General features: G+C 41.3%; 1 protein-coding gene and 1 long non-coding RNA gene across 2 annotated transcripts in view; one reads left to right on the top strand and one right to left on the bottom strand.

Annotated features, from left to right (window-relative positions):
• PDZK1 (PDZ domain containing 1) overlaps positions 1 to 2,595 on the bottom strand; it is a 6,483-nt gene extending 3,888 nt beyond the window's left edge. The window contains exons 1-3 of the mRNA XM_057389935.1: positions 2,386 to 2,595; positions 1,826 to 2,078; positions 709 to 845 (exon numbers count right to left, since the gene is read on the bottom strand). Coding sequence (XP_057245918.1) covers positions 709 to 845; positions 1,826 to 2,078; positions 2,386 to 2,595 — 600 coding nt within the window. The remainder of the gene's footprint in view (positions 1 to 708; positions 846 to 1,825; positions 2,079 to 2,385) is intronic.
• A 13,475-nt stretch (positions 2,596 to 16,070) lies between these two features.
• Positions 16,071 to 20,495, top strand: LOC130588899 (uncharacterized). The gene is made up of 3 exons (XR_008967039.1): positions 16,071 to 16,354; positions 19,439 to 19,557; positions 20,393 to 20,495. It is a non-coding gene; the product is annotated as an uncharacterized LOC130588899 (long non-coding RNA).
• The last annotated feature ends 625 nt before the right edge of the window (positions 20,496 to 21,120 follow it).

Here is a 21,120-nt window from a genome sequence, read left to right as displayed (position 1 = left end):
TTCCTACTCTAATGGTGCCCATTTTACTCGTCTTAACCAGTGTCACTCTGCTGCTGATGTTGTAGTAGCTCAATAAAACAGAGATGTTGCAGGATTCCATAGTTAGCTGTGTGCACTGAATGCTTCTGGAATGCTGCTGGAATGCTGGAGTCTCGTGGCCCTCTGAAATCTCTTCAGCTCCAGCTGTGTTTTAGCAGTGCCAAGAGCGGAATTTGGAAGCCTCATTAGCAACATTCTTTGCAGCCAGTTAGTGAAATTACTTGTACAGTAATTTTCACTAGTTTTGGACTTCTTAACAGGAGAAATGGACTACTGTCTAAAATCATGAATCTTCCATGCTCTTTGCTGAGGGTGTCATCAAAGGGCTTCCCTCTTCCTGCCCTGGAAACCRCATTTGATGACTTGCCCTCCTGCCATTAGGAGCATTTCCAGGACTTCTAGGAAGTAAATTTATTTAACAGGGCTTCTGGCTACAGTATACTTGTGTTATTTAAAATCTTTGGCCTGTCTTGATGCAGTGTTCATTGATAGGCAGCTCAAGAGGCTGCTTGATAACAGAGCCAGCACAGAGGGCTCTGCTGTTGTGTTGATGGTGCATGAACAGCAGCTCCCAAGATGTACTGTGAAGTGCTCAAATCAGCCAGCCTGGCCTCCTCAGCAGCCCTGATAGGTTGTGAAAGTAGGCCAGAACAGAAGATGAATCAATACCTTTTCCACCACTTCCTCGTGTGTGTCATTTTCCACATTTTTTCCATTGATTTCAATCAGGCGATCGTTATTTTGGACACCAGCCTTTGCAGCTGCTCCTTGTGATGAAAGCTCTACTATGAACAACCCCTTCTGTCCTAAAATAAATGAAAACTCATTACACAGGGTAAGTCACTGCAATAGGCCTGAATTTAGTGGTTAAGGAAACTCAGCACTGATGTCCTCAGAGACCCTTGATCCCTGCTTGCCTGCAGATTACAGGAATACCACCAAAATCCACAGAGACACTCCTCTGTCTCTTACTCTGTTCTGGAAAAATCACTTCAGTGGTGGAGGGAGATATTTGCTCACTATCTGCAGCTCAAATTGTTGTTTATTTCCCTACAAAGAGTGCAAAGGGGCTGATTAACATAGCTGAAAGGGATTTGATTCCTGCTCCCTCCCACCCCCTCTCTCCCCATCATTTTGAAGAGAGAAGCTGCTTTTGCTGTAGCTTTATACATTTCATAATTTCCTGTGTTTGGAAGGCTTCTATGTTTGGTCCTTCAATTATACTGCATTCCAAAATACCCCGTAGAGGGCTCTTTAGAGATGATGCTTTCCAGACTTCCCTCTTCTGTTGACTGGCCTTGGAAGAAAGGCATATATGGAAGATACTCAAAATCCTTTTCTTTCTAAACGAATTAGCTTACAAATTAGGGAAAGCTTTTCTTACAGGTGTCTAGAACCTCATGTGCTGATTCTTGGTGCTTTGAGGAATGGAACAGGATTTAACCTAACACCCTGAGTGTGTATCTGGTGTTTGAGCAGGGACTGTAAATTTGGTTTTGTTAAGCGGACTTAAATAACAAGCAGAAAATAGCTCATTATTTTTCTCTCTGTTTTTCATCTCTTTTCCACCTCATGAGAAACGTGGTCCTCAGAAAACCTTGCACTGCATATGCTGTACAGAAGTRTACTGGAGATGGGTCTGGACTCATCTTGCTGTTCTCACTTTCTGTTAGCAAGAACAGTTTGTGTGTCCCCATTAGCCTTCACGTGTTTACTGTGGTTGCCTCTGTTCCTGCTGCCAAATATATACATATATAGATCCAATTTCTTCACTCCAGGCTCTCACCTTCTGTGCTTTTCAGAGAGAAGCCATAGCCTGTCTCCTCCTTCACTAGGTAGCAGAGCCGGGGCTGTGGAATTGCAGCAGTTCCTCTGTTGGCTGGGGATGGTGGGCCATGCTGCTCCTGCTGTTGTCCTGTTGGTGCCTTTTGACCCAGCTCTTCCAAGTTCATTCCCTCCTTTTGTGCCTTTTGATAAGATGCATCATCCAGAACAAGGAGTACCATGGAATTCCCGCTGCTTTTGATTATCTCCACCACCTGTAATGGACAAGGGAAAATGGAAGCAGGCACTCAAGTGATTGAGCTAAAAGCTGTCCCCAGGAACAGCTGCACTGTCCACTGTTTCTGTTGTCTCATCCCCCTACTCATGCACTAGGGAGGCATTCCATGACATTCCATGACCTTCCATGCCTGTGGTGGGTGATGAATGATGCAGGGACATACTCAGAGCAGTTGGCTTGGATTTCCTAGCCAAAGATGCCATAAAAACTGGAAGAGAAAGCTTTGCACGACAGCTGTGGGTAATGGGGGCATGCTGTGGATCCCAGACTGAGCAGAGTTGTACCTGTGCATGCTCCTGCTTGTCCACAAAGACACCATTAACCCTGAGGACTCTGTCCCCGTCCTTCAGGCCGGCTGTTTCAGCTGGGCTGTCGTGTGCCACGTTCCGGATGATGTGCCCTGCCGTGTCCTCCTCAATACGCAGGTAGAARCCATAGTTCTTTTGGGGCTTCTTGGTCATTTTACACTCTCGGGGCTGGAGAATGGAAGTCATCTCTACCAGACAGGATGGAAAAAATACCTGTGAGTAAAAGCAGTAAGCTTACCTAGGGCATATTTCCTCTAATTACATGTTGAGAGGGTTTGCTTCAGAATTCTTGRGGTGTCTTTTTTTTTGGTGTGGAGTTTTTTTTTTCCTTTTGGCTGCAGGAAATCCAGCTGTGCAGCACTGAATTTATTTAACAAGTCTAGACAGAAGAAACCAAACCCTTTTCCCTGAYCCTCCTTGCTGTTCTCTCTATCTTAAATGATGTTAAGCAAAATGCAGAACTGGAATAAGAAAAGTCTGCCTTTGAAAACAGTGAAAATTGAGGAGATGGTGTAATRGCAGAATTAAGTTCCTTACAGAGGAAATGAAGTTTTGGGAGAAGGCATTGTAACTACAGTGAAGGGATTGTTCCCCTCTCTGTGTCACTTGGGAGACCACAAGTGAGTACTGTCCCCAGGTTTGATGTCCCCAAGTAATTGACAAGTTGGCACTAGTTCACTGAGGGGGTTTARGTTTTGGATCACATGTTTAAGGAGGCTGTTCAGTCTTGGGAAGAGAAAGTAAAGGAAAAATCTTGATCTCTTCCCACGGCCTAACTGGGTTGTGTGGAGAATACAGCCAGACTTCTTGAAGTTAACAATGGGAAGATGAGAGGTAACACACCAGCCAAACTCCCAGCAGACATCCATAAGGACAGCTTTTCCTCTTGGGGGCTGTCATATGCTACTGGAAGTGCCTAGAGGGGCTGTGAAATCTCTGTCCTTGGAGATCCCTGGACTGGCCCTGAGAAACCTGATCTAARCTGACCCTGTTTTCTGTGGGCCATTGCACCAGGAAACCTCTAAAAGCCTCTTCCTGCCTAAACTCCTTTGTGRTGTAATGAAATGCTGGTTTGGGTGAAGCATTGTCATGCAGGAATACAACATACAGAAGGTAAGTAACAGGTGTGACCAGGGAACATCTCCCAAGATAGTTGTGCTGCCAAAGATCCATAAGGGTAGGGGAATGAGACAAATKAAGACAAATTCCTCCAGCTAATTACCAGGAAAATCCAGGTAATTAGTAAACTTGGTTTGTTTACTGAAAAGATTTTTTTTTTTGTCTTGTCTTTTTACTATCAGAAGTCAGTTCTTTAGATGTGCTGGCAGTCAAATCCTTCAATGATACCAATTTAGTGCAGAGACACTGCTGTGGCCACCCATGCTGCAGACACTGTCTAGGGGAGCTGAATTTACATTTTGGGGTTACCTGGGCAGCACAGATGTGCATGGTGTGGCTTTGACAAAGATGTCACTGGAGCTGGACAATATGGGAATTTCATGAAGCCTGCAGATCATGATTCACTTGTGTAGTCCTTGGTCAKGTGCCTTGAGCTTTTTTGAGTCTCTCTGTATGGCACTGACATTAACTAATAAAGGGATCAATGCCCTGTTGCTTGAGCATTGTTTGGAACACATCAGACCGCATCAATTGCAAGTACAATTCAAAGCAGTTTTCCTTGACRAACACTGGAAATCTGTGCTAATTCCCAAAATTAACATGAAAAACCAGTGCTACACAGAGCTGAAGAAACAGTAGGCTTTTATGGGAAAWATTATTTCTTCATATTTAGAAGTGGAGGGAAGGTTACATTGCATTGCATACTATTCTTTTTTAATCCATGGAAGTTGCAAAAAAAGGAGTTTTCTAAGGGAAGAGGGATTAGGAAAAAAGGAATTTCTTACCTCTGTSTCTGTGTAGAGCAGCCTTCACAGGAATTCTCTTTTGCTGTTCCTCCCTGTGGCTGTACGTATAAGTAAGGCTGGACTTTGATTGGGCAAAGGTTGATTTAAAAGATGATTTATTTAACCAAGTTTCACTGAATGTGTGATACCTTGATAGGTTTTCTTGTCCTTGTGGGCAGAAGTACTAATCACATGCACTTCTCAGCAGCTTTGCATTTTGTCCTACTGATATTATACTCAACAACTCAATCAAGGAGGTCATCTGAGGCAAGCCTGACCTTTGCTCTGGGCAAGAGTTTCTCCTACTCTGAGAAATGTCTGAAAGGGAGAAGGTTTGGGTTGGGCTGGATTGAGCTGGGCCAGCAGCATTTGACTGCAGGTTGGGAAGTTACTGGTTAAAATCTGTGTGCCCATTGTTGGATGCAGAAAAAAAAAAAAGAACCATGACAGGTTAACCTTGGCCAGCAGCTTTCACCCCCTCCTCTACAGGACATGGGGAGAAAATAGGATGAAAAAACTTGAAGAATTCAAGATAAGGACCATCTTATCTGGGAGAGATGCAATGAAAAAATGGGTGATTGGGGAGTGGGCCCTGACAATTGAGACCATCATGCATGTGAAACATGCACTGCAATCAAGTGACCCATGTAAGTAAAGCCCTCCTGGAACAGAGGGAGGGACGTGTCTGTGATACCAATATTGTGAGGCAAGGCAAATTGGCTACTCTGTAGGTGCAGTGGGAAAGGCAGTATGGATTACTCTTCCTTAGGAATAGTGTATTTGTGGCATTGTCTTTGCTCAGGGACCCGGGCGCACTTGGTGCAGAAGAAAGTGGAAATYTGCTACGTACCTCAAGGAAATTAATTCCTGGGGGACAATAATCCATTATTTGACTTGTATGGGATAGGAAGAAATGCAGCAGGAATCATCTGAACCAACAGAGAATGAGCCTCACCAGGAACCATGTGAGTGCAGCGCTGACCCACCCCAAGTGGTCTTGGTGCTCAACAATCCAATGTGGTGCTTTTGTCCTGAGTGATCTCCTTGACAGATAGGACCAAAGTCATCAACTGTTCTTATGGAAGTTTGGGGGAGGGAGCCCRTGGAATGGGGGAATAACATCTGTTTATATGTCAAGGGACAAGGTGGAGTGGTTATAGAAGATGTATAAACCTGATTATTGGATGCAAAGATGGTTTAAGCATTCAGTGTAAATTGTAAGTGCTGTTAAAAAGGAATTTCAGGAAAGAGGAAGACAGATTGAAAATGTTTGGGTAGGGCACAGAAATGAAGCAATGTGTGAATCTCAGATCACAGTGATATGAATGGTGTGGAATCAGGGGYTGAGATTGTGCTGGGTCTGGCTGGGATGGAGTTCACTTTCTCCCTGGCAGCCCTCGTGGTGCTGTGCTTTGCCTTTGTGGCTAAGACACTGTTGATGCTACACCACTTTTTTGGCTGCTGTGGAACAGTGTTTGCTTTCTCTCAGTTCTTCTCCCTCTCACTCCCTCAACAGGGAGGGGACAACAGGGAGGGGACAGAGTGGTGACAGCTGTCCCAAACTGTCAGCTGGGACAAGGGATATTTCACACCATTTGATGTTATGYTCAGCATTAAGGGCTTGGTAAAAGGAGGAAGGGCAGTTGTTTGTGATTATGGCAGTCTTTCCATGCAGCTGTTGTGCATGTTGAGGTGTAGTTTCCCTTGAAGGTAGCTAGAGATCTGACAGCTGGTGGCAACCAGGAAGGAATATATATATATATATATATATATATATAATCCCCTATCCATAAGAATGGGCAGGATATATTTATGGACACGGACTGATCTGATGGTGTTTCTAATGCAGAGGGAAGCCTCCAAATTTGAGAACTCAGAATATCAAGATAATTAACAAACTGACCGTGTGAACTCCTTGTTAAAAAATATAATTCAGTTTTAAAAAGCTTTAAAAGTACTTATTTCTCTCATTAACTTGCTGTGGAATTGGATTATTAGAAATAATACCTGTGTTTTCCTTGGCTGTCTGCTCTGACTGTTTAATTCAAAGGGAATGTAATAGAAATGATCATAACCCAAATGTGCTGCAACAGAACAGTCACTGATGTTATAAAAGCCTTACTATAATCCACTTTAAGTAGATTTGCAGGCCTGTTGTGACTAGGAGTTGTTCCTTTTTTGTACAACTGTGAACCTACAAAGTGATGTAATTAGTCCAGATGTTGTAAGCACTAGACAAGTCAAACCTGCCCTGTCCTCTGCTTGCAACCTTTCAGACAACTGAGACAGGATGATGAAGAACATCAGAGTGGCTCTCAGTTTTGCAGCCAACCACAGTGCAGATGGGAACTCTACAAGGATCTCAGGTCAGCATACAAAGAAACGGTACAGCCCTTGAATCAAGATTTATTTTTTCATTGTAGTGCCACTGCGACAGTTGCTTGAGGTAATTCTGGGTCCTGACAGGATTTTTCAAGAATAAGATGCTRCACAAATGTAAATGTTAGTGAAGTATAGAAATTAAAAAATTCTCCTATCCTTCCATCAGTAGAATGAAAACTRTTTGAGAATTGATCATAGTAAAGGCATATTGCAATATCTCCTCTTCAGGCTCTTGAGCCTTTTGAAAGAGTGTTCTCAAGTACAGCTATAAAAACGAGGAACATAACTAAGAAAAAGAAAAAAGAAGCTATCTTACCTTTTAACTCTGTGAAAAGTGATAAATCTGAGAAAATCCTCTTAATTAACAATATTCCTTTATTACAAGAGTTGGCCATGGTGGCTTCAGTGGTGTGGTTCTGTTAGAACAAGGACTAGACTTAGGGTTTCTGCTTTCTCCACRGTGTGTTCCCTTTCAGCTGTAGCCTGGTTGTAGTAATATATGTACCTTTGCTTCTMTTGACATGGCATTATCCTGTGGGATAAAACAAAATATTTTCTGTAATTCTTTTTGCCAAAGCTTTCCTGATATTTGATTAGAAAAATTTCTGTGAAACTCACCTGTGTTAACAAAAGTAGTCAGAAATAAGGGTTTTCTAGTAGTTGTAAGTGTTCATATGGTTTCCTCAGTGTGTTGGGTGAATGTGGGAAAACACCTGTGTTCTTAATTTTGGTACTTGCTAGGATCTCTGACTTTACTAAATTCACAGACTATATCTTTAATGTCTTTAATACRAGTGTAAAGTACAAGGTTCAGTCAAATAAAAGGTGCCTTTTGTTATTAAGACAATTTTACAAGGAGTCTAGCCCTAAAATTGAATGACTATAGTTCATATATTTGGTTCTGAAAATAAAGTTGTGCTCAAATAATCTGTAACACTGCCAGCATTGTTCTGTTGACAAAAGGTTTATGTGGCTATTTTGGTATAAAAATGTTCCTTCTTTATGATGGCGACTCACTTTCTTGCCTAGGYGCCTGCACATCCATTAAAAATTGATGCAATGAGGATTTCTAAACAGTGCTTGTTCACCTACATTGCTTACTGTGGACTTGCTGACCACAGGCTCGCTGCTCTCCTTGCAGTGCCATCCTTCTCTTGGATTCATAACCAGTTAATGAAAATTYATTTTCAAATGCGTGTTGGAAGCATATTTTATTTGTTCCTGTATTTAAGCTCTTCAAAATCACTACAGCCCCTTTCCCTTTGCCCCTTCTTTCGCCAGTGATGGTTTTTCCACTTTAGTTTGGCAAGTGTTGTATAAAGCACCGTGTGATTTGGTAATAGAAATATTTGGTTCACTGAAGTCCTCCTTAATCATGAAGCAAAGTCCATTTGAGCTACCAAATGAATGTTCATCAGTCATGCTGTAAAAAGCCAAGTGGTAATTAATTCTTTCTTTTCTGGTGACCACATGCTCCTGACATGGTAAAAGGAGTCAGAGGTAAGAAAGAGGGGAAGCAAACATTGCAATCCTGCTGGTTTGCAGGATTCTAGAGCAAAGGGAGAATACCCATCCTTCCAGCATTTTGGGCTTATATCTTCCTAAAAAGTGGGAGAGGAAAAGAAAATAATTGGCTGTCCCTGTGTTTGCAGCAATGAGATGTTTTCCATCCCCTGGACCTGTCACTGAGGAGTTACAGTGGCAGTCTTTTTGCTCCAGGCTTTGCTCTTTGTGCTTCAAAAACTGAATTGTCTTCCCAAGCACCATTTTTACTGGAGAATATAAAAAACTTTAAACAATGCTTTCTTCTTTAGAATGTCCAGTATTGATCATGAATTTGGGCTTTTAGGTGTACAAATTATTACTGAGGTAACTCTGAGGTCTGTGCATCTTCTTTTGCCATCATGTCAGACTGAAATTAGTGCTAAAAACCTGGAAATTTCTRTTGCAGAATAAAGTCAGAGGTCTTAAAAATGGAGATTTATGCAAACAAAGTAGATCTTTTTGGTAGAGCTGTGTTCTAATAAATATCTGTGTACACGTGGATATATTCACATGCATGCATAGCAATCAGGCTGTCTGCAGCATTCTTAGGGTAACTGTTAATGTGGTTAATGCTGCTTGAATGGCAGTGCCTTTGCAATTCTCATCTTCCCTCTGGCCCTGTTACCTTGAGGAGACTTTTCAGTCCAGCTTATCCTGTTGGGCATTTTCTGGATGTGTATTTCTTCAGTTTTGCTTTTCAATTGCTCTGTCACTGGTTACTCTTTGGACATGCAAGATGCTGAGGCATAATGTCAAGTCTGGTTTTTTCCATACAACACATGCATCTTTCTTTTTTATATGAATCTACCCTTATAAAACTGCTTTTTTTCGCTTGATCTGTGAAAGAACAGTATAAGTTGCTTGCATCTCTGCATGTGCAYTTCTTGCCCTCTGGAGACAGATTTCTGAGTTTGACAGTAGACTGTGTTCCTTTTCTTTTAAGCTTTTGAAATGTATAAATARTAACCACTAAGTCTACTTCACTATTTTCATCAAGGAGTAGGATGAAGAGGTGCTTACTCTTCCTCCAGAAAATACAGCTCAGTGAGAYAGGAAGTTTCCAGGCCTGAGGCACCGATTTCTCTTTCTCTTCCCATYCTCCATTCTTCATCCTGCTGCCTGTGTTCCATCTCATCCCACTCCCACTCCCAAGTCTGTAATCCAGTGAGAAAATGTCCCTAATTTCTATATTAACCTCTCTGTAGTATTCAGYGTTTAATTTCACTTTACCAGTGAAGACTATACTCTGAAATTTTCCTACCCTAAGATCACGCTGAACTGAAATTTGGAGTGCTTGGGTGCTTTAGCCTCAGCTAATTAGTCCCTAACTTCTGCATCAAATTTCTTATTGGGTTGCATTCACTCTTGCAGCAAGAAGGATTTAAATTGGGCTAGCATTCATTTACCTTTCTATCTGAGATCAGTGAACATAATGGAAAAATCTGAATGTAGCCTTGAAGGCAAAGAGAAATACAAACTTCCCGTTGGTTTCCATYTTCTTGGTCACTGTATATTGGCTTTTGTGCTGGGAGAACTATTGTGTTCTGCTCTGATGAGGCTTTTGTGATGCTTACAGAACTTTTAATAGAAACGTGAGGGTGGATAATGCCTGGTCTTTATTAGTTCTTGTCACTTTGTGGTTTTGAAAGGCTTGTTATCTGATATTAAAAAAAGGAAATGGCTACTGCTATGTTTGGCACTGCAGAAATGCAGAATGCAGCCCTTTTCCTGTGTAACTATTGAAAACCATTATTACAASCTTTGGGAAGGATATAAATCTAGACCTTATTTGAACCCAAGATTAATAAATAAAAAATGTAAAATTAAATCATTTTAATATAGTGTAAAAGCCAATATAATTTGTCTGAGCTTATATTTATTCTTTTAAAATTCTCTCCAAATAAGCAACAAATCCTACCAGGAAACCATGCTTAAGTACTAAGGACAGGATAAATATCAATAAAATGAATACCTAGAAATAAGATTGGTTTGGTTGCAAGAGTACAACTGGTTTTGGTGGCAGCAAAGCCTGTGGCCCTGATTTAACTGGAGGATGACACAAACTTTCCAGAAAATACCCACCTACATCTTAGCATACTGCCTGCCTTGAAAATCACCCTGATCATCCATGACTATATCTAGGTCTAAAAAAAAGATCCTAAATGATCCTGAAATACTGAACTGTATTCAGAGCTGCAATGAGCAGGACATGCCCTCTCAAGAAGTAAAGGAGAAAAAAAATCCTGTTATCCACAGACATAGTTGAAGTTGCAATAAGCTGTTTCCTTGGCAGGTCATCCAGCAGAGGAAGAATTTAAAGATCTGTGTCACTAGGGAAGCCAGCATAAGCCTGAATGAAASTCCTGTGTGTGGCAGTAAGTTCCAGGGTTTGACTCCTGTGACTCCAGTGACGAGATCCCAAGAAGGTAACCAGTAAGTAATTTATCCTGCTCTCTTGGTTTTTGTGCTTTTTTTTTTTTCTTTTTTTTTGCCTTTGCAGGGGGCAGTTACACTATTATCTCTTGGTTTTCTTTTGTCTGTGCACATGAGAGATTTCCAGCACAGTTCTTTAATGATTTCCTAAACTTAAACCACAATTTTCTCATATTAATGGTTGCATTTTAAGCTGTTGCATGATTTAACTATTACACAATTTTTAAGGCTCAGTGTGTCCTTTTGRAAAAGAGAATGATTGAATAGGAACCCTCCTGTAAGAAAAGGAAAAAGTAACTTCTGGACATGTAAAGTGCATTTATATCCAGTGAACTAGAAGGATGTTGTTATTGTCTTAAACTCTCCTAGAGTTACTTTAGTGAGTGACAATAATCTGTTATTTTATTCACTTTTAATTCACTCATTCAACATTTGCTCTGTTGATCTGCTGTAATACTGTGAAGTTTTATATTTAATCAACTTAGCTAGACTGGAGTGTTGATTTCTCAAGGTTTGCTTGATTTTCTTTGTTATTTGATTGACATAATTTTGTTTCATTAAATAAAAAAATAGGGCACCTTTTCATTAATTGATACCTGGACCTATTCTCTTTACAGTTACAGAATACATATGTCTTGAGATACAAAATTTACAAACTCTTTGCATTCTCTTAGMAATTAAATTTAAATTGCTTCACAGCTTGATTAATAAAAACAATGATCACTATACAAAAAAGTCTTATGTTTTAGTTCAATATAGAACTAAATGTTTTAATGTTTTAATGTTAGTTTTTTCATATTTTATTTTATTTTTTATCTTGATATAAGAAAGTAAAGCTGACAGCCCATTTGTCATATCTAGAAGCCAATGTATAAGATTCGTAATAATGAATTGGTACTCTAGAAAAGCAAACCCAGTGGATTAGGTATGAAAAGGAGGTAAAGCAGGAGGGTAAAAAGGTGCCTTTTTGCCATCATTGAGTTGTTTGGGTGTGTATTATTCCCATGATGATACATTTTTTTTTAGTTAAACAAAGTAGGGTAAAAATATCAGGATTTCAATAGCTAAATTTTATCACTGTTTAATCTTTTAATATAAGCATGCCCAAGAACTCAAACCATCCTTTTTTTTTCCCTCTTTCACATGGAGGTAGGTTTCTAAAGCAGGACATGTGTAGGATACAGGAGGACAGTGGTGAACACACTGTGATCTTGTGATCTATGTTTTTTCTAGTCCTGATTGACTTGTAATGAAAATTTGTTAACTGTTGTATTGAATTTGATGGATTTACTAAAACTGGGCTGTCTGAGAAGATCTTGCTTGCCTTAAAACAAATGGGCACATATTTAAATTTTCTCATCAAGAGGAACTTTCCTATTTTGATACTTGCTTTTTCTTCTGGTTTAAATAGGAGATCTTTTCCTTTTCTAAGCCCTATGCACRATGTCTTCCTGTGTTACTCAGCTCTGATCCTGTTGAAAATGTGTGTGCAGCTCAGGGTGCTGGCTGCAAACCTCCCGAGGTTTTTATTTTCTCAAATAAAAAAAACTGTTCACTGCCCTGTTTCTGAGGGACAGAGGCACATCCAGTCCTGTTTGGTTGTGAATATGAATGCAGAAGCGTCACTGTGGAGACTGAGTAACTGGGATTGCCCTGCATTGACAGACCCAGGGCTAAATGGGCTTCAAAGTCCACTGCTTGCTCTGCAGGAGAAGCAATTGCTTTGGGATTGGCATGAGATATGAGAAAGCAGAAAGAGAAGAGAAAAAAAAACCACCTTGCTTTGCTCTCAAAGTTGTGCATGCTTTGTAAATGGCTGCTGTTTGTGTCTGAGCTCTCATGCCAGCACCTTTCATGTCTTAAGGAAGTTTGGAAGCAACTYTGCAAATGAATGTTTTCCTGCACAGAGAGTTTACATTTTCAGTAAACAAGTCTGGGGCACAGTGCTGTTTTTTGTTAGTAGTAAGGGTTTTGATTGCTTYAATGACTTGCAGAGGCTGTGAACTTGCAGCTCCCGTTATTCCCCTTCCATGAACCACTGGGCTCTCAGCACCTCTGGAGCTGTTAAAAGAGCAACTGAATTTATGCTTGTTTCCTCACTCTGAAAATGAAATGTCTTCTTGAGTCTTTCAGGTGTCAGAAAACCCCTGGCTCATCAGGAAAGGCTAAGCTAAGCTTGCCTCAGTTAGTAAAAGCCAATAAAATCTTTTGGTCCTGGGTAGCTAACCCATAAATGAAAGTTTGACATCAGAGAGTGAATGTGGACCCTTGTAGAACAGCAACCAAGAGCTGAAAGACAAGTGAAGAATACATGTAATAGTTAAAATAATGCAGAAACCAACGAGACATTCAACTTTTTGCAAGTACAGCCTATGCAGGAATTTCTATGCAGTGTAGAAAAGTGCAGATAAATGCTTGGGTGGCATTTGCAATCCCATTTGCTGTTCTCCCCTGCCAACAAGAAGATCAGAACATACCCAGAATACCTGATTAATTCACAGGAGCACACAGGACACAAGCACACAACTTACAAGGACCAGGCAATATGGAGCAACCAAAAGTTCTGCTATGGCTAAGGTGAGAGGGGAAAAATCAATTCCTGAGCCAACAAACACTTTRTTTTGATTTTTAGTTACTTACTGAATCACAGAATTTCTCAAGCCACCTACCCATTTTGAAAATGGAGGCCAAGCAAGCCACATTCTTGTTTTTCTCTTTCCCAGCAGTGTACCAAGTKCCACTTGCCAGTCTGGCACTTAAAGATGTTTCTAAAAGACAGCTTTGTTTTTCTAGGAAAAAGAAAAATCTATATTTTGAAGTAAAGAAAGAAGCTCTCCTGCCTCTTAATGCTAGCCTGAAACAGCAGGATGTTGGGGTAAGCATTATTGTTTTTTCTTTCAGAATTTCTCTCTTTTTCCTGATGCTCACATCAGAATTCTCCTACTTAAAGCACAAATTAAAGTAAAAGAATTGATTTTTTTTTATTATTGAAAAAGAGATGCCAGTAGCATGCTGTTYTATATATTCATATTGCTGGGAGTCAGGCTTTTACCTGTGCTAATGAAATAATATGATACAGGTGCCCTCTTCAGGGGGGGAAACAATTATAAAGGAATTTTGGTGGCTTTTGGCATTTTTCAGTCCAGTGTGGGACTTACTTGGTGTGGCCAGGAKGTGCTGCCTGGGACCTGGGAAAGAAAGAACATTTATTGCAATAATACTTTGCTGAGCCATGCTCTGCAAGATGTATTTCAGTCTTTTGCTTTATCCAGGCTCAATTTTGCCCAGAGAGCTGGGAGGTGAAACCAGGTCCCGAAAGAGAACAATTTTGAGCCAATCAGTATCTTTAGATTATCTTTCCATGGAGCAGCTCAATATTTGATGAAAGCAAAAACCTTCAAATTGTAGAAATAAAAACAAACAGCCCTCCCAAATCTCCCTCTCCCCTGATGCTTTAATTTGCTTGTTTTTTTGAAGAGGGGATGCTCTTCTCATCTTCCACTTTTATGAAAATTGAAAAGCTTAGAGAGAATGTTGTGCTCACATAAGGCCTTTGCTGCAAGATCTATCTTAGGAAATAGATTTTATGTCCTCTCATGTGAAGGAAGAAGCTTTTTCATTGTGTTACCTGTTTTCCTGGGTGCTSTGTGCACATCTGAAGCACAAAATAGCCCCTGCTTTTACAGTGCATGAAGAAGTGGAGAAGTATGGGGAGAGAGGGGGATTGGCCTGGCACGAGGGTCAGCTCAGTTAATGTCTGCACTCTYCCACCACAGAACACAGCATCCTGGAAATCATTCATGCATCTTCCACAAAATACCTGGAAGAAGGCAGGAACCTGAATCTGAACTGCCTCATCAGGCATGAACAGAATCAGTCATCACAAATYGAGGCTCACAAGAGCCAATAAGGAAAATGAGATGGGGTTTGCAAAGGAGATGGAAAGCTTGCACCTCTCACAAAACTCAGACCCGGTAGCAAAAGTCACATCCTCATTAAAAACTTCTGAAAATTCAGGAAGTCAACCAGTCAGGCAGTGCCTGCTATCAGTGCAGAGCCAAAATAAAGARTGTTTTCCTAACTGCTGTGGGCCACTTTAATAGGGTAAGTGTAGCAGTAAGCTCTGTGTGCAGGAACTTGCTTGCAGAGGGAGCTGGGAGGTGACACAGTGGTGACTCGGAGAAATTTCTGCACGATAAAAACTGTGATCATGAAGATGTGTGCTCTCCTCCTAGGGTGTGAGACTGAAATTGATTGCTGCCACACTGTGACATGTGCAGCAAGTTTCATACTCCTCTGTCTCTTCATCTGTGCATGCTAAGTGCAGGGCTAACACGTGAAAAATGTCAGGGATTTGTTTTAGATTGGCTGTGGATTTCTCTGAGCTAATGGAAATAGCTTCCCATGGGATTTCTTCTCTGAGCACCGTTACCAGAGCTGAAAGGAATGGGGTGGAAAAAGCAGTGTGGAAAAATGTGTGTTAGTCTTGGGTTAGATGCAGGTCTGTCCTGGCTCACCTAGCATCTGTTCTGCATTCACAGGCAGCAAAATTATTTTATCTGAAACGAGATGTGTGTATTTTCTTGAACGGAGACCTTTGTGTATGCAAACAGCCTGGCCTTGTCACCTTGGAATTCATTGTAATGTGCAGACCTCAGTGAGGATTGGTGCTTGGAGGGAGTGGCACTTGAGTTATGGGACCCACTGCTGTGAGTTACTTTGTTCTTACTGAGGTGAATTTTTAATTCTCTCGCTTCATTGCATAGAAGAGAAAAAGTATTGTGTAGAAAGGCTGGGGAAGCTGAAAGTGGCAGTGCCCCTGTGCAATTATTTCTGTAAGTGCCTTAATTCATCACATGGATGGTGTTCTCTGCTTGTACCCAGCGGCTCCAGCTCCATCCCCCCAGCAGAAGGGAATATCTGTTTGGTCTAAGTAGCCAAGGTGGTGAACTCCTAGAGCTTTGTAGGTTGCTTCTGATCTGGATGGGCTGAAAAAAACAACGTTCCTTCCAAGCTGTTCCCCAGCTTTGTTAAAATGTAAGGATTATATTCACCTTTTGCCTTCTTAAAGTTTTCTCTAGAATATTTTGACTAAAAATAAAATAAGAATTATGCCTTCAGTCACCTTTTTGACACCAATTTTTAGGCAAGGAAAGATGCAGTTCTGCAGACTATTATTTGCATGTTGCTCATCTTTGTATCAGGTATAGCATTGCCAGTTCCACAGATAGGACAGGGTTGACTTGGARCAGAATAAAGCTCTGAAGGGTGGATTTTGGGCTGGAGAAGCTGTGGGCTGTGGTCATATCCTGGATAATTGTGTATGTCAAAGGTAAGAAGATATACACATTTTTTTTCCTGAAAATAAGTTGTAATTGATTTTTATAAAATCACAAGTCTCTTGTGTGTATTTCTGGCATTGTCTGTACAGTTACTGACACCCCTTTCCCAATTTTTTTTCCAGCTGTACTTTCTGGGACCTGCCTCCTGTGCAGGGAGGTTTTTTCCTTTCTTCTACAGCTTTTTGGAAAGAAGGATTTCCCATGTTGTTCTCTCCCCTGAAATACCTTCTGGCATGTTCCTAGTCCATCCTCTGTGCTCTTCAGCTTGCTCTGAGAAAGCTGAGAATGCTCTCAGTGTGATGAGCTCAAGGTGGGGAATGCACAGGAAGTAAAAATGAGGTCAGTGTCAAAATGACTCTTCTATAAACAGAAACCAAAATCAGTTGTGRTGTTTTATCCAGTTCTAGGATAGTTTGAAAGCTTGTTTTGTCTGCAACCTTTAAACAGTGCTGCCTCCCTCTCCCCTTTTCCAAGTATTTATGTAAATTTGGCTTTTGTGAAAGGACTTCTCTCTCAGGCCTTTCAATTTGGTACCAAATGACAAGGGGAAGATGGTTACACCTGCATCTGTTTCTGTGGTAACTGATGCTTGTCTGATGAGCATTGCTGATCTCTGCCATGTTTTTCATACTTGGACATTTTTGAATGTCAAAGCAGATTTAAAATAAATAGACCAAGTGAAGATTTATCTCCTCACCACTTTGCAAGGGATCTGATTGTTTATCAGTTCTGAAGGGCTGCAGTGACTGCTGCTGTGGGAGCCTTTCAATCACAGCAGCCTGATTTTGGATTCTTGTTGAAATAAACATGTAAGTCACATCTGACAGAACCAGCTGCTTTAAGGGCATCTGTACCAAGCAGTGTAGATGTCTTGCTAGGTGGAGGAAGGGAAAAGGCTCAGGGAAGGCACTGTAGGATCCCATGTTTTGGGCTCCAATGAGCCAATTTGGAGTGCAGATATTTTTAGCACTATTATTCAGCTGGCAGCGCGCTGTACAAACGCACATCAGCACAATGCTTCTCCCCAAGGCTGGTGTAGCTATGTTTCCACCTCCTGGCAACTGCGAGGAATAACTGTGGAGAGACTAAGGAGAATYTTTTGGTTTTTGCAAGGCGCTAGAAGCTGAACTAGGAATTTTAAAGAGGCAGTTCTCTTGAGTTCAGGGGGATTTTTAACTCTCTGGTGTTCAGTATTCTATGCTGTGTATAAASATAGGCGCTGCTTCCACATATTCTGCTTTGCAACAGCTGTGGATATGAGTCCTTGGGCTGGAAGGTGGTAAAAACAAGGTGTTTGCAGCAGGTCTGAGTAAAAAGACACCAGAGGGGCATATTACATTGAGGGAGTATCAGTGTATATCCATGGTAACTGGGGACAGGAACACCTAGGGGAATTCCAGCTCCAAACACCTATGCATTCTGTGTATTAGGGAAAAGAGTTGTTATAGAGGCTCATGCTATTAAAGAGGACACATCGTCAAGACTAGGAATTCTGTGAGGTGAGTGGCCTTCAGTAATAAGAAAATATTGATTTTTTTTTTGTCACAAATAAGTGTTTTAGGTGGCTCAAAGAATCAGCAGCAAAGGAATTGGCAAAAGCAATATTAAAGTGAAATATTTAACTTAATATTAATAAAATATTTAATTCTAATAAATATTAAATTAAACTTTTTATTTAATTTTATTTAATATTTGTAATATTTAATGTTGAAGAGAAAGCAAAACAAAGTGGATAGGGAAGGCTCATTCTACTGCTAACTAGATGGTAAAAGCACAGAGAAAAATTGTGCTAAAATGTAAAATCAATCAATCTAAAACTAAAATCAACAACAAATGATCTATATTGAAGTTGGGGAAGAAAAAAGGGTAAGGATGGGAAAAGATAAGCGTAAAAAGGAATAAGGAAGGCCCTTCCATTGAGTCACAAGGTTCAGAGAGGACTGCCTTGTCAAACCTAACTCCAGACTTGACAAATGGTTTAGGCACAAACTCAGGTTGTTATTCAGGCTAGAAAAGTAAGTTTCCAAGGCTGTTTGTTAAAAACCAAGAGCTTGTTAAACAGCCCTAGTTCCTGGGAGCACACAGTGTTTGAGATAAGCTCCGGAGAAGCTCAGCCCTGTTCATCAAGGCCAAGACCTAATGAGCATTTTGATGTCATAGTGCAGACCGAGGAGAGGGGGGCAGCATTCTRTGAGTGTCTTTCAGCAGTAAGAAAACACTAATTTTCCCAAATATAAATCTCTTGCACAAGTCAGGGTGATTTCTCCCTGACCCTGGCAACAGTAGAGCCAGAGCTGGGTTTTCTTTTAGCACCTGCTCAGAAATCTGTAGTGCCTGCTTCTTGTCCATGCCAGGGCAATGCCATCTGCCTGCTTTACAGGAAAGAATGAAAAGGTCTTTACCCRTCTCACAACTGCCCTGTGTGAACCAGCAAGAGACAACTTTCAGTAGATTGTGCAATACATGTTTCTAGAGCCTATAAAGATATATAGACTGCTAGTCCAAAGCTTCCAGATCAAAATGTTGTTTTCAGTGAAAATGGATTTTCCAGCTGGTTGTCCAGGTATGCATTCAGCCAGGATCCCTCATCCCATATGTTTCTTATGCCTTGTTAATGGCATTAAAACTCTTTTGGAGAAGTTTTGTAGTACATAAATGTAAATCTGATGGAGCAGTGGTGCTGGACTCACTGAATCTGGACTTTGAGTGAGGTTGTTTTTGTCATTGTTCAGTTGCAGGTACCCCCCCCATGTAATATGCAGTCAGTGTCCACGGTTATCTTCTTTTCATGAGGGATTACTTGGGAAAATCACCCTCTTCAAAAAGGTTTGTTGGAAGCCTGTATTGTTCAAAGTTGTCTCTAGTTTATCCTTTTGGATGCATTTTTACATCATTTGGCCAGAGACTCTTTATCATTACAGAAGCCATAAACTATCTCTGACAGTAAACCATGTGAAAGCAAGGTGCAACTCAGATTTCTAGTGATGGAGACTTTGCRAACGAGCCAAGAACTTTTCCTGCTGTGTCAGAGGGCTGTGAGTGCAGCAGCTCTAAGGGTGTGGTTAATGTTGTACCTCTATTTAATGTTTTTYAAAAATATTAATGTATGTAGCGATACACATAGACATGGCCACTGCACAGACGCTTCTAGCAAATTAATATATGGGTCTTTTACACATACTTTAAGTGAGCCCTTAGCTGTGCACAGGCACAGCCATGTAGCTGTAGCCTATTTATGGACATAGTCTGCACAGGCCTGAGGGCAGGGGTGGCAAGGAGGCTGTGGTCTGTGGCATGAATACATTCAGCAAAATCCTTGTGGTTCTCTGTCTGTCACTTCTGCCTACTCTGTGCTAGTATTTTTTWAAAATCTTCCCTTTCTCTCACTCGTGTCATAATGCTGCATCTTAACTTTTCACACAGCGCCTTGGGACATTGAATAAGGAGACAAGGACGTGCTTGCTCTCCCAGCCAGGAGAAGCTCTGCCACCCCATCCTCAGGAGCTTCCCCTCTGGGCTCTGTTTTCAGCCACTCTGGGAAGGTGAGAAAATGAAGGCCTTTTATCATCAACACCCACAGTCCCATGACAGCATTAACATTTGTGGGAGATGACCTGACTTGATATCATGTTTTTCACTGGGCTACAGAAAAGAGGGGGCAGTTTGGTTAGCAGAAACCCGAACAAGGAAATGTTGTAGGACTTCTCCCAGCAACTCCACTCTCCTGCATAATCCTGCCTCACACTGAGCATAAAATTTGCCAGAGGTGCTGGTAATCAGAAGAGAAATGAGGTGAGAAGTTTTACTGGAAACAGCCGGGGAGAAGTTTTCTAGACCACCAACGCAGAGCTATAGGTGCTAACTGGCTCATGAGAGAGGGAGTGTGTGACAGCAAGGAAACCTACATGGTGAGGAAGGAAACAGGTAAAGGACAAGCATCCTCTTTGGTTTATCACCCTGCACCAAAASAGTGTGGGCAGTGGTAGATGGCATCCTGAGTCTGGTGTCATGACTTTAGTTTGCATTTGAGAGGTGGGATGTGTCRTTTTTTTCCAATATAGATGTGGGTTTCTATTTTAGGTATGCTTTGTTACACAACCAATTTATTCCACTTGTAAAAAGCCCCACAGAAATGAAATGGAAGAAAACTACAGACCTTCCTCTTCTGCCATACTCTAACAGTATGTATTTCATATTTGGAAGTGTTGATCTAGCTGCTCTACAAACACAGGAAACAAATTTTTTTCTTCCTTAAATATACAAATAAATAAAATAGATACCTTCTTCTATGTGATGACTGCAAGGGCTGAGAATGCAGCTCCTTGAGGCTGGAGAAGCTGTGTCCCAGCTGATGGCAGYTCCTGGGGCTTCTTGCAGGATCCTCTCAGCTGTCCATGGAATGGGGAAGCTGTGGATATCAGAGAAAATCAGCTTCCCTGGAGTGTGAARGGGAAGGAGCAGTGAAGAGCTGAAGGAGAGAGGTCTGGTAAGTGTCTCAACTCCTGCTTAGCACTGCCTAAACYATGGTTAGTGATGCTATAGGTGAGACTGACTTGACATGTCAGGGACGACCACTTGGGATTTTATTTCTGCTATATGTCAGGCCTTCCGCTCTTTCTGTTCTTTTAAAAGCAGAAATTACTGGAGGTTTGTAGCTTCTTTCTGTGCAGTTYGGGATGTGTGGTGCAATTCCATCGTGTTTGGTTGTGGAGTGGGAGGCCAGTACCTCTGACTGAAAGATCATGTTATAAACCATCTCCTCTCTGTTCATCTCRGAATACTTGTATGGAAGATTTTTCTTGGGTTATCCACAGCCCTGAAAGCAGGATTGCTAGTTCTTGTGGATTGCTAGTTCTCATTTTTCCCCTGGGAAATCAGAAACAAAAAGCAGCAGGCCCACAAGGGGCAGGAGTTAAAGCAGTTAAGATCACGAACATCTGTGTGTAGACAGATTTGTCTGCTTTAGTATTGGGATCAAGTGAGAAGGTCCTGAGGTCAATGACCTACCCCTCTACGGCCAGGGATGGAAGTTGCTGAGCATGGCCCTCCTGGCCCAATGCAATCAGCCAGGGGGGAAAAAAAWATCTTGATCTATGGAAATTGCA

This window comes from Malurus melanocephalus, unplaced genomic scaffold (assembly GCF_030028575.1).
Source record: "Malurus melanocephalus ecotype Western Australia unplaced genomic scaffold, MMel_1.1 scaffold_21, whole genome shotgun sequence".
Lineage (NCBI taxonomy): Eukaryota > Metazoa > Chordata > Aves > Passeriformes > Maluridae > Malurus > Malurus melanocephalus.
This window is presented reverse-complemented; position numbering and strand designations above follow the sequence as displayed.